General features: G+C 32.9%; 1 protein-coding gene across 1 annotated transcript; it reads left to right on the forward strand.

Moving 5' to 3' along the window:
* Positions 1 to 4233: 4233 nt before the first annotated feature.
* Positions 4234 to 14476, forward strand: LOC143051592 (uncharacterized). The gene is made up of 2 exons (XM_076224479.1): positions 4234 to 4351; positions 10971 to 14476. Exon 2 carries the CDS (start codon positions 11135 to 11137, stop codon positions 13013 to 13015), a length of 1881 nt encoding a protein of 626 aa, XP_076080594.1. The 5' UTR covers positions 4234 to 4351; positions 10971 to 11134; the 3' UTR covers positions 13016 to 14476.
* The last annotated feature ends 304 nt before the right edge of the window (positions 14477 to 14780 follow it).

Below are 14780 nucleotides of genomic sequence, written 5' to 3' on the forward strand. Positions count from 1 at the left end.
TATCTAAATATTTTAACCATTCGTCAATTAGTTTAGTTAGCGCTGTTTGGCAGGAATGACCTTGTCTGAAACCTGACTGGGCGATATGTAACAATTTTTTATTGTTAAGGAATTCATATAACTGTGTACATACATGTCTTTCGAAAATTTTAGATATGGTATTCAAAATAGAAATTGGACGATAATTTGAGGGAATATCTCTTGGTCCTCCTTTATGTATAGCAGTTACTCTTGCAAGTTTTAATTTTTGCGGAAAACGATTTGAAGTTATACTTTTGTTTATTAAAAAAGTTAATGATGGGGATATTATTTCTGCACTTAGCTTTAAAAATTTGGGACCTATTCCATCTAAACCTGCGGATTTATTAATATTAAGATGTTTTAGTTGAGAACACACCTCTCCAATAGAAATGAGTTTTAAATGAAAATTTTCAGTTTTCTTTAATTTTTCACTAGTAAAATTTTGTAGCATAGAAAAATCCATATCTGAAGTATTATTTCCAATAAGTTTTTCAGCTACGGATGAAAAATGAACATTAAGAGTATTTACAATATCTTGGTTGTTATAAACCATTTGATTTTCATACTGCATTTTAGGTGGGAAAATATTATCCTCTTTTGGATTTAATTCTTTAATATGATTCCAAAGTTCTTTACTATTTTTGGAACTAGTTATGGCGTTTTGGTAATATTCCTTTTTTGCATTAAATATTAACGACGTTGTATTACGCCACTTTTTAAAGTTTATCCAATCTTTTTTTGAATGATACATATTCCTATATTGAATGGAGTTTTTAATTTCTTCATTAAACCATTCGGCTTGTTTAAATGTTTTTACTCTTTTAGTTTTCATTGGTGCATGCTTGTTAATAACTTGATTTAAAAGTTCATACCATTTGTCGACAGCCATATCAATATCATCTTCCATTTCAACAATATGAAAAGGGGTTTGATGTAAGTCTGTACAAAAGGCATCTTCATTAAATTTTTTGAAACACCTATACTTTATTTCGATATGATTTTCTTTTTTTATCTTTATATTGATTTTTCTATTTAAGCATACAGGATAGTGGTCACTTAAAGCATATGAAGGTACATGACAATGGACAATATTTTCAGGATTAGTAGTGTAAATATGATCAATTAGAGTTTCAGATTTGTCACAAATACGTGTTGCAGTGCAAATTTGTTGTTGAAGATTAAAATTGTTTATGAAATTGATCCATTTTTTATTCTCAATTTTTATCAAGTCAATATTAAAGTCCCCCATTAAAATTATCTCTTTGTTTTCTGAAAGAGCTGCATTAAATTCTATCTCAAAAAGATCTATCCAGGACTGAGGGGAATTTGGTGGTCTATAAATAGTACAAATGAAGAAAGGTTTAGATTTTGGAAATTCTACCTCTAACCATAAAATTTCTAATGTATTAATGGATAAATCAGATCTATTTTTAACTGCAATAGAATCTTTGACATAAACCAATAGGCCACCACCATCCTTACACTGGCGATCTTTTCTGAAAATTTTGTATCCCGGCACTTTACATTGTTCATTGTTAATGTCAGGTTTTAGGAATGTTTCAACTAATCCAAATAAATCTAAATATTTGTTGTTTATAGTAATTATATTTTTTAACTCGTCAAATTTAGATAAAATATGTCTAACATTAAGGCATACAGCATTGAAACCTTTACATTTTAGATTAAGACAGTTTTTTTGATAATATTTGTTTTTATTACAATTAGGTTTTGAGCTGAGGCTATTAGCATATTTACCATTTTCTGATTTTTGACAATTTTCTGTAGAACTTTGGTTTTTAAAATTCTCAGCTACAGACATACATTTTTGAGTACATATACATTTTGATGTATTACAATTTGGACATAAATTGAGAAGTATATCGAAATTGTTATGAAGTAGTAATGATTTACTATGATTTGATACTTTGTCTACAAATTGAAATACATCAGATTTATTCTAAAGTGTGTGACAGTCTTTACAATGATGACCATAAAAGCCGCAATTAAAGCAGATACCATTGAATGTATTTGCAATGGTTTGTCTTTTACCATGCTGTTCATTACTTTCATTATTGGACTGAGAAATAGATGTTCGGTTGAAAATGTTTACAACTCTGTTTATGTTCCTAAGTAAAAGAATTGTACCCTGATTAGTCAGGTGTATGCCACCACGGTGGTAGTAAGAAGAAACGAGATCGCCGCCTCTGGAGACAAATGCATCTGTTTGTTTGATGATTTTTAACTTATGTTCAGTAGAAACCCTGTGTAATATTGCATTATAAATTTCTGTATCAACATTCCGTCTTGGACAAATCTCAGATACAGCAATGTTTATGCCTGGGTTTATCGATTTGACAGTTTTTATCATATCATCATATTTTTCTTTGAAAGCTTCTGGATGTATCCTTGACGAGGCATCATTTCCACCAACAACTGAAATAATACTTTTGTAATGTTGTATATTAGATTTTTTAATCTTTTCTGTTAATGTTGGTACTGTTGCGCCTCTATTTGTTCGTATGTGAACATCTTTTCCAACTTTGTTTGCATCGATGCCTTTAATTATGGAACTTCCTATTATTCATGCAGTGCTAGCATTGATTTCCTAAAAACAAGTTTATTAATGTAGTTATTGGTTAAAACAAAAAAGAATATGGACCAAATCAAGTACACCTTTTAGGGTGCGCTCGACTTTAGTGACTCAGCACGAGGTATTTTGGAATTTACAGGTTGGTTAGAACATTTTGTAGAAAATGAACACTAGCATATCATAGAAAATCAAGTGAGTAATCTCTGTTTCAAATTTTATAACGAAAATCTCTGTATTTAAGGCTGTGGATTTTCTATAAAAATCTTGGTTTATTTGCCAAAAAGTACTCTTTTTCTAGTAAATGCAATGAAACAGTAAATAATTATGCTTTCTATCAAGTTTCCCCTTGGTATATGTATTAAATGGTCTATCTCTATTATTCATGATATCTGTAGTTTTGATACAATTGAAGTTTGAAAAATTCGTACAAAAATGGCCTCCTACAGAGAGACAGGTACAGTATTCGACAATCGATTGATTCGACATATTTTATTTTGTAGTATAATTATCTTGTCAACTGTACTCGATCGTATCATGAGATCAAATTAAGCTGTTAACTGTTTTAACCCTGTTTGTTAACTGTTATCAGCATTTTTGCATTTTTTGTTAACTGTTTTTGCCAAAATCGAGGTGTTAACAAGTTTGTCGATTCAATCAATTGTTGTACCAAATTAACATACTTCATTCATGTCAGGATATATCAACTCAGTCAACTGTGCTTTTATTATGATAAATTTTATTCTTTTTCTAACTCTGCACGATCGTATCTATCGTATTCAACCGTTACAATTGTGCCACAGTTGATCAATATAATCAACTAAGTCAACTCTATTCTTTTTCAAACCCTACACGATCGTATCGATCGTATTCAATCGTTACGATTGTGCCACAGTTGATCGGTATATTCAACTCAGTCAACTCTGTTCTTTTTCAAACCCTACACGATCGTATCGATCGTATTCAATCGTTACGATTGTGCCACAGTTGATCGGTATATTCAACTCAGTCAACTCTATTTTCAATATTTTAAACGTTGCACGATCGTATCGATCGTATTCAATCGTTACGATTGTGCCACAGTTGATCAATCTAATCAACTCGATAACAGTTAACAACACCCTGAAAAGGGCCATATAACACAAAAAGGTATTGCCCCCCCCCTCATTTAAATGATCAAAAATGAGACATGAATACAAACATTGATAGGTGTGTTAATTAATTAATTGTGTATTATGTTGGCAAATAACCTAGATAAACGCATTGTGTGTCAATGATATGTAACATTTTTTTTGTCTAGTTAAGGAATGACTGTAATATTTTTTCTGTCTATGAACTGAGACTACTATAACACGTTATAGTAGTCTCAGCTATGAAGAAATAACATAAAAATTTGGTGCACAATGAATAACCAGCGTAAAGGGTTATCTTAAAGTATGCACCACATTGTTTATGTAATTTCGAATAGACAGAAAAATATTACAGCTAATTCTTATAATTTAATTCTTAATTGCATTTGAAACCGGAATAAATCATGAAAAAAACCGTTGATGACGTCACGGTCACATGACCATATCTATGAGCTGGTAAACAAAAGAAAATCAGCCAATCAGATAATGCTTAAATTTAGATCCAAAATTGAAATCTGATATTGTTAACCTGGTGCTCCATAGGTATATTTGAAATCGATTATCGCCCTTTAACGAATGTCAACATTGTGAAAGAAAAAACACGGCAAAGAAGGTTTGTTTTATTCATTGATATTTTTCATCGAAATTTCAAGCATAGAATTACGTGTTGATAAAGTTTTGAGCAGAGTTCATCATGAACTTTTGGATAGTCAAATATGACCGTATCTGAGCATAAATTTAGACAACAATGAATCGACAATGGAACAACCTGACAACTCGGCCCCGAGTTAAATCGGACCGACCAATATTTTAAAATAAGTCAATCTGACACCAACCTAGCTCCAGTTTTTGGAGAAAAAAATAATTTGTTTTTGACCCTGAGAAAAAAAAAGTTTGTTTCATCCTCAGCTGACTTGTCGCCAAAAAAATAGATTGTTTTTCGCCCAAGGCAAGAAAAAAGTTTGTTTGAGGAAAAAATGCATTGATCATCCAGAAAAGGGAGGGTTCCAACCCCAGAACCCCCACCAATGGATCCGCCAATGGGCCCCCTGGACCCACTTGTGCTTGTCAGATCATCGATCGTTTATATATTTCTTTATCTTTTATACTAGTCAAGATAATTATGCCATCTCACGTCTGCTGTGGGTATTTTTCAATTTTGACTTTTTAGCTCACCTGACACTTTGGGGCCAGGTGAGCTTTTCTCATCACTTTGCGTCCGTCGTCGTCCATCGTCGTACGTCGTGGTTAACTTTTACAAAAATCTTCTCCTCTGAAACTACTGAGACAAATTAAACCAAACTTGGCCACAATCATCATTAGGGTATCTAGTTTTAAAATGTGTCCGGTGACCAGGCCAACCAACCAAGATGGCTGCCATGGCTAAAAATGGAACATAGGGGTAAAATGTAGATTTTGGCTTATATCTCTGAAACCAAAGCATTTAGAGCAATAGACCACTTTCGAGTTCATCCGTCACCGGAAAAAACTCGTCAATTATACGCGCCTTTATCACCGTCATTTGTGCATTTAGGGGCGTCGTGACTTCCTTCCAATGTTGAGCGAGTGGTTGGAAAACCATAATTCTTTATTGTACGAATTATTCGGCAAATTGAATTCTCAAAATTGACAACCAACACTGCTGTCATTCGCTGATTAGGGAATTGTCAGTAAGTACCTACAGAGCAACCAATATTTCTAGTTTATCCTGCACAAAGACGATCACTAAGACGCTTGATGAACGTAAATAGTGCAGGGATACAGGCGAGCCCCTCTATCTGGTAAATGACGTCATAAAGGCGTGCGTAATTGAGGAGTTTTTGACGGTGACGGATGAACTCGAAAGTGGTCTATTATCTGACAGAGGTAAAATTGTTTATCAGGTCAAGATCTATCTGTTTTTAAATTTTCAGATGAATCTGAGAACCCGTTGCTGGGTTGCTGCCCCTAAATTTGTAATTTTAAGGAAATTTTGCCATTTTTAGCTCACCTGGCCCGAAGGGCCAAGTGCGCTTTTCTCATCACTTGTCGTCCGGCGTCGTTAACTTTTACAAAAATCTTCTCCTCTGAAACTACTGGGCCAAATTTAACCAAACTTGACCACAATCATCATTAGGGTATCTAGTTTAAAAAATGTGTTCGGTGACCTGGCCAACCAACCAAGATGGCCGCCATGGCTAAAAATAGAACATAGGGGTAAAATGCAGTTGTTGGCTTATAACTCAAAAACCAAAGCATTTAGAGCAAATCTGACATGGGGGTAAATTTGTTCATCAGGTCAAGATCTATCTGCCATGAAATTTTCAGATGAATCGGACATTCCGTTGTTGGGTTGCTGCCCCAGAAATGGTAATTTTAAGGAAATTTTGCTGTTTTTGGTTATTATCTTGAATATTATTATAGATAGAGATAAACTGTAAACAGCAATAATGTTCAGCAAAGTAAGATCTACGAATAAGTCAACAAGACCAAAATGGTCAGATGACCACTTTAGGAGTTATTGCCCTTTATAGTCAATTTTTAACCATTTTTCGTAAATCTTAGTAATCTTTTAGAAAAATCTTCTCCTCTGAAACTACTGGGCCAAATTTAACCAAACTTGGCCATAATCATCATTGGGGTATCTAGTTAAAAAAATGTGTCCGGTAACTTGGCCAACAAACCAAGATGGCCGCCATGGCTAAAAATAGAACATGGGGGTAAAATGCAGTTTTTGGCTTATAACTCAAAAACCAAAGCATTAAGAGCAAATCTGACAGGAAGTAAAATTGTTGATCAGGTCACGATCTTTCTGCCCTGGAATTTTCAGATGAATTGGATAATCAGTCGTTAGGTTGCTGCCCCTGAATTGGTAATTTTGAGGAAATTTTGCTGTTTTTTTGTTAAATATTATCTTGAATATTATTATAGATAGAGATAAACTGTAAACAGCAATAATGTACAGCAAAGTAAGAACTAAAAATAAGTCAGTATTACCAAAATAGTCAATTGACCCCCTAAGGAGTTATTGCCCTTCATAGTCAATTTTTAACAATTTTCTTAAAATTTGAAGATTTTCAATAACATTTTCCACAGAAAGTACTGTTATAGAGAGAGATAATTGTAAGCAGCAAGAATGTTTAGTAAAGTAAGATCTACAAACACATCACCATCACCAAAACACAATTTTGTCATGAATCCATCTGTGTCCATTGTTTAATATTCACATAGACCAAGGTGAGCGACACAGGCTCTTTAGAGCCTCTTGTTGGTTATTATCTTGAATATTATTATAGATAGAGGTAAACTGTGACAGCAATAATGTTCAGTAAAGTAAGATCTACAAATAAGTCAACATGATCAAAATGGTCAATTGACCCCTTAAGGAGTTATTGCTCTTTATAGTCAATTTTCAACATTTTTTCGTAAGTTCTTGTAATCTTTTACAAAAATCTTCTCCTCTGAAACTACTAAGTCAAATTTAACTTAACTTGTCCACAGTCATCATTAGGGTATGTAGTTTAAAAAATGTGTCTGTTGACCCGGCCAGCCAACGAAGATGGCCACCATGGCAAAAAATAGAACATAGGTGTAAAATGTAGATTTTGGCTTATAACTCTGAAACCAAAGCATTTAGAGCAAATCATACAGGTGTTTATATTGTTTATCAAGTCAATATCTATCTGCCATGAAATTTTCAGATGAATTGGACAACTGGTTGTTGGGTTATTGCCCTTCAATTGGTAATTTTTAAAGAAATTTTGCCGTTATCTTGAATACTATTATAGGTAGAGATAAACTGTAAACAGTAATAATGTTCAGCAAAGTTAGATCTACAAATAAGTTTTCATGACCAAAATGGGCAGATGACCCCATAAGGAGTTATTGCCCTTTATAGTCAATTTTTAACAATTTTCATTTATTTGTTAATTTTTTACAAAATATTTTCCTCTGTAACGAAAGGGCCAAGTTTATTATAGATAAAGAAAATTGTAAGCAGCAAGAATATACAGTAATGTAAGATCTACAAGCACATCGCCATCACCAAAACACAATTTTGTCATGAATCCATCTGTGTCCTTTGTTTAATATTTACATAGTCCAAGGTGAGCGACACAGGCTCTTAAGAGCCTCTAGTTTTATCCCACACAGGAAGGCGTCCCAAAAAAGAAAAAAAAGCGTTGCCAGACGTCATAATTTTTACGACTACTTTTATACATGAAAGATTTGCATCTGAACAAGTTTTCTAGTAATTATTGATCAGGTCAAGGATGTATAACTAACATATATACATGTATATATGTCCTTGATCAGGTCGAGAATGTTAACAATAACACTTACCACATATTTTTATGGAAAAAGTAAAAGATGAAAGAAAAAATAATCGGCATACCCTCTTTTACATAGATACATGTATCTGATTCTGTTCGATTCCGTTAAATACCAATTCCTCAGAGCAATTGGTACTTAGCAGAACGGAACAGAAGGGAATGATAAATAAAAATGTTTAAAAATAAGAATAAACTTGGTCAGATATTTTATTTTTGTTCATTATGCATTTGTGTTAAATTCACACTTATCACTTATTGATCAGTTCGAGAATGCTATCTATAATACTGACCACTTATTTTATAGAAGAAGTAAAAAAAAATCATACCTTCTTTTACATAGATGTCTGATTCCGTTTGATTTCGTCAAATGTCAATTCCTCAGAGCAATTAGTACTTTATGGAACGGAACGGAACGGAACTGAATAATAAAAGAGTTAATATGCGATTGATTGTTTCAAATCATTGTCGGAAGGGATGAAGGGAGGTCTGTCATCTTAGATATATATTCGTATGAATGAAAGGAGTAAGACTTTTTTCTCTGATATTTGTCAAATACATGATCATTTATCAGGACATGAAAGTACATATATATATAGGATATCATGATACATGTATTTCAGGATGTTATACATTATAACACATTTTACATCTAGGATATCGTGATACATGTATTTTAGGATGTTATACATTATACAATGTAACACATTTTACATCTAGGATATCATGATACATGTATTTTAGGATGTTATACATACATTATAACACATTTTACATCTAGGATATCATGATACATGTATTTTAGGATGTTATACATACATTATAACACATTTTACATCTAGGATATCATGATACATGTATTTTAGGATGTTATACATTAACCCTTTCCTCCATAGTGACGCCTTTTGACGCCACCCCCTTTACTCCATAATGACGCCTTTTGACGCCTGTGTAGTACCTCAGTTGAAATACTTTGACTACAAAGTGTCTGCTTCAGACTATATAAAGTTTGTATCCAATTTAAAGAGGATATATATTCAAAAGAATATCTGACTTGAATTTATTTGATGAAATATTTGTTTTTTGCAATTTGTTTATACTTTAAAGCATATTTTTAGCATTTTATTGAAAAATCCTATGCGAATCAAGTATGCAAAAAAAAAATGTCAATTGAGGAAAGGGTTATAACACATTTTACAATTGTGTTATCTGTATATTCATGATATTGAAAACCGTAAACACAGAAATTTAAAGTTTATTTTGCTTTAAAGATATTTTTTTAAATTTTGATAGATGCCCCTATGGATACCTCAAATGAAATTCTGTTCCATTTCTTTCCGCTCGTTAAGTACCAAAAGCCTTAAACAAGAAACAATCATTCAATCAAGTGTTTATATTTATATTTCATAATCTTTTCATTCTGTTAATTTTTTGGTTAAAATTACTTTATGCTTGGACTAATAGATACATTTATTAGTCCTAGATTATGTTGTATAGTAGGCCTTATAAAAAGACATTAGCATTTTATTGATTATTATATATATATTCGTCATGTATAATTGTATATATATATATCACATAATTAAACTATGCGGATAAAAGGGGGCAAGGATTTTATAATACAAATTATTGATTTCGTTTTAAAATAAGACGGAAAATGAAAATAATGAAAAGCGTAAGCAAAGTGCTATCTCAGTATAAAAAAAAGAAGATGTGGTATGATTGCAAATGAGACAATTCCTTACATGAGACCAAAATGACACAGAAAATAAAATCTATAAGTCACCTTGCGGTTTCAACAATGAGCAAAGCCCATACCGGTAACCGCATATTCAGTTTTAAATGGTCAAGGGTTGATATTTATTGTACATGTTGTATAGGCATGATTGTTTCATTGGCAATCATACCACATCTTCTTTTTTATATGATAGGTACTTGGGGATAGGATATTGTCCCTTTTTCCAATTCTGTTATTTTTTGGTTTTCTTCAGTCTCTATAAAAAAATTGGAAATAAATATAGAAATTATTCAAGTATTTCTAGTATCTTTATGTTCATAATACACATAAAAACATGAACTGCAGAACATAGTTGAAATTGATAGAAAACCATTAAAAATTTTCAGCCTACAACATGTACAAGAAGACCAATGTCAATAAGTAATTCAATGATTGCCTCCCCTTTTCTGACTATAGGAAATAAAGTAAATTTCTGAAAGTTGTGACATGTAGAAAATAATTATATATCAATATACTAAATAAATAAATGATTGGGAATACGTTAAAGTAATAAAAAGTCAAGAGAATTTCAGAACGCAATTTGGTTCCGAACAATATCTATCACGCTTTGTGCATGCAGACTCCACGCGGCCTTCACATGATTTTACTATTTTTAGAATAATTGCATAGTAACCAAATGCACTAGATTCAACCTTTACTAATTATGCAACATTTTCGAATAATTCTCTAGAAAATATTTCAATAGGTTCTAAAATTTATATTGTAAATATACACACTGCAGTTATTAATAGATAAATAAAAAAATAACTTGTACCCTTTAATACATCCAATCATAGCGTTCTTAAGTTGACTTCCTACGCCCTGTCTTGGGTACACAAAAGGCCAACCTAATGCTGGGAAAATGTAATACTACCGTTTTCCCTATACATCAAACATCATGAAATTGAATATTTTGTCCAGAACTATACGAATGAAAATTATAATAGATCCAAATTTTATTCAGATTGTACTATAAAGAAACCAAAGTTTTTTTTCCGATTTATTTACATAAACTTATTAAATCAGCTGCAGCATTACTATTATATGTAGACCTTCATTACATAAAACAATGGAAATAACATTGTATATTGATATAAACGATAAAACTTGTAATAAAGTAAATAAATATATATTAATTATATTTTCAGAATACAAGAAGACAAGTGTCCATAAGGATTGCACTGATTGTCTCGCCTTTTCTGACAAAATACCAACAACGTAAAGTATTTCTTAGATAGACAACATACAGATGAAATTAGGATATCCATTAGAAGACAGCGAAACAACGAACTACATTAGAGTATAACAAACTATGTCTAATAATGAGTTTCAAACTTTTGTTATTATCTCCCTTAATCAGAATCATTGCCTTGCACCACAGGACCAAACAAGATGTCTAATTGTGGACCAAACTTTGTATGATAATTGTAATTCAGATCTAGAGACACAAATGAGAAAAGATACAGGGATAAAACCTGAGATCACATCAGATAACGATTCAAATAATGCCCAATTGCAAGGACATGTTAAATCAAAAACATTGGTGAAACCGTTTGTATGTGGTATTTGTGATAGAAAATTTTGTCGAGAACCTCAGTTACTTGTACACATGAGAATACACACTGGGGACACACCTTTTAAGTGTGATATATGTGGTAAAGAGTTCAATTCAGACGCGATCTTAAAAATACACAAGAAAACACATACTACGGAAAAACGTTATAAATGTGATATATGTGGTAAAGGTGTAAGCGGTAGCTTACAGACGCACAGAAGAACACATACAGGTGATAAACCTTATAAATGTGTTGTTTGTTACAAAGGGTTTAATACCAGTAGCAATTTAACTATTCACATGAGAACACACACTGGTGTTAAACCGTATAAATGTGATATATGTTGTACACGGTTTAATCATAAACCCAACTTAACTAAACATATGGGAACACATAGTTTAAATAAACAATTTAAATGTGATGTATGCGGTAAAGCATACAGTTTAAATAGTAGTTTGAAGATACATATAAAGAGAAAACACGCTAGAAAGAATCCTCATGAATGTGATGTATGTGGTAAAGATTTCAGAGATAGAGATACACTAACTACATGTACACACATGAAAATACATACTGGTGATAAACCTTATAAATGTGATGTATGTAGTAAAGTGTTTAACTACAAAGGAAATTTAGATAAACACATAAAACTACATACGGATGATAAACCTTTTGAAGGATTTTTTCAAACAGGAAACCTAGCAATTCTCATGAGAAGCACACCTAGTCATATTGGAGACGTTACAAGCACACCTAGTCATATTGAAGGTGTTAGCACACATAGTCATATTGGAGACCTAAGCACACATAGTCATATGGGACATGTTGGAGACGTAAGCATACCTAGTCATACTGGAAATGGAAGCACACATAGTCATATTGGAGACGTAAGCACACATAGTCATATTGGAGACGTAAGCACACATAGTCATATTGGAAACGTAAGCACACATAGTCATATTGGAGACGTAAGCACAAATAGTCATATTGGAGACGTAAGCACACATAGTCATATTGGAGACTCAAGCACACATAGTCATATTGGAGACTCAAGCACACATAGTCATATTGGAGACGTAAGCACAAATAGTCATATTGGAGACGTAAGCACACATAGTCATTTTGGAGACGTAAGCACACATAGTCATATTGGAGACTCGAGCACACATAGTCATATTGGAGACTCAAGCACACATAGTCATATTGGAGACGTAAGCACACATAGTCATATTGGAGACTCAAGCACACATAGTCATATTGGAGACGTAAGCACAAATAGTCATACTGGAAACAAACTTCATAAATGTGATGTGTGTGGTAAGGAATTCAATACAAATTATGGATTACAGTTACACATGAGAACACATACTGGGGATAAACCTTTTAAATGTAATTTTTGCTGTAAAGGTTTCAGTCAAAGAGGCTCCTGGATAGCACACACAAGAACACATACCAATGATAGACCTTTTAAATGTGATATTTGCTTTAAAGGTTTTAATCAAAAAGGCAACTTAGCTACCCACAAGAGAACACATACTAGTGATCAACCTTACGAATGTGAAGTTTGTAGATTATTATTCATGTCGCATGATCAATTACAAAACCACATGACATCACACACTGACATTACTACATGACCACACAAAATTACAGAACCATATCATGACATCACACTGTGACACACTTGCAGAACAACATGACAACCAACTTGTAGAACCACATAATAACACTGCAAGAACCACATGACAGAACCACATAACCACAAACTTGTAGAAACACATAAAAAGACACTGTAAAAATAGCATGGCAACACTCAATTACCAAATCACATGATATCACACACTTACATAAGCACATGACAACACTCAATTTCAGAACCACATGACCACACACACCTACAGAACCACATGACATTTCACACTTACAGAACCACATGACATTTCACACTTACAGAACCACATGACATCACACACTTACAGAACCACATGACATCACACACTTACAGAACCACATGACATCACACACTTACAGAACCACATGACCACACACTTACAGAACCACATGACATTTCACACTTACAGAACCACATGACATTTCACACTTACAGAACCACATGACACTACACACTTACAGAACCACATGACATCACACTTACAGAACCACATGACATTTCACACTTACAGAACCACATGACATTTCACACTTACAGAACCACATGATATCACACACTTACAGAACCACATGACATCACACACTTACAGAACCACATGACAGTACACACTTACAGAACCACATGACATCACACACCTACAGAACCACATGACCACACACACTGACAGAACCACATGACAACACACACTGACAGAACCACATGAAATCACAAAATTACAGAACCACATGACATCACACACTAACAGAACCACATGAAATCACAAAATTACAGAACCACATGACATCACACACTGACAGAACCATATGACATCACACACTAACAGAACCACATGACATCACACACTGACAGAACCATATGACATCACACACTGACAGAACCATATGACATCACACACTAACAGAACCACATGAAATCACAAAATTACAGAACCACATGACATCACACACTGACAGAACCATATGACATCACACACTAACAGAACCACATTACCATACAAAATTACAGAACCACATGACCACACACACTGACAGAACAATATGACATCACACACTGACAGAACACAAGACATCACACACTTATAGAACCACTTGACATCACACACTTATAGAACCAAATGAAAATACAGATTTGAAAAACCACATAAAAACAAACGTTTAGAAAAAATACATGACAAAGCACACAGAACCAAAGAACAACTATCAATTACAGAAACATTCATGATAGCACACACTTACATGTAAGAAGTTACAACACACTTTTAATCATGCATATGCATGTTTGTCAATGTTTTGCAAAGAAGTAATAATAATTATTTGTTGTGTTCATAATTCTTTTAAAGAAAAAAAATTGCATATTTAATTAAACAACCAGTTTGCTTATTCTTTCATTGTTCATGGTTTTTGTTCAAATAAATATTATTTTTTTTGTTGTGTTTTTTTAAAATTTATTTAAATGACTAGATATGTATATTCATAATATTGAATTGATAATATTAACTATATGGACTTTATACATGGACAGGCTGGAATGAATGAATTGCAGTGTATTTCTAAATTGAATCCACACAAGATGAAGTGTTTTTGTCATGCCTGAGGCGAAAATCACAGTATGCGAGACATGGGTATTTCTATCCAATGGCAGCGGTTGCATACTGTCATAGACTGTGGATTCATGATTATTCTTGGATACCAATTTTCGTGGATTTCGTTGGTAAAGGTAAACCACGAAAT

Source organism: Mytilus galloprovincialis, chromosome 11 (assembly GCF_965363235.1).
Source record: "Mytilus galloprovincialis chromosome 11, xbMytGall1.hap1.1, whole genome shotgun sequence".
In the NCBI taxonomy this organism is placed as follows: Eukaryota; Metazoa; Mollusca; class Bivalvia; order Mytilida; family Mytilidae; genus Mytilus; species Mytilus galloprovincialis.

Bases quoted from the DNA above. Each gene is read 5' to 3' on its own strand.
- LOC143051592 (XM_076224479.1), top strand. From the start codon at position 11,135: ATGTCTAATAATGAGTTTCAAACTTTTGTTATTATCTCCCTTAATCAG.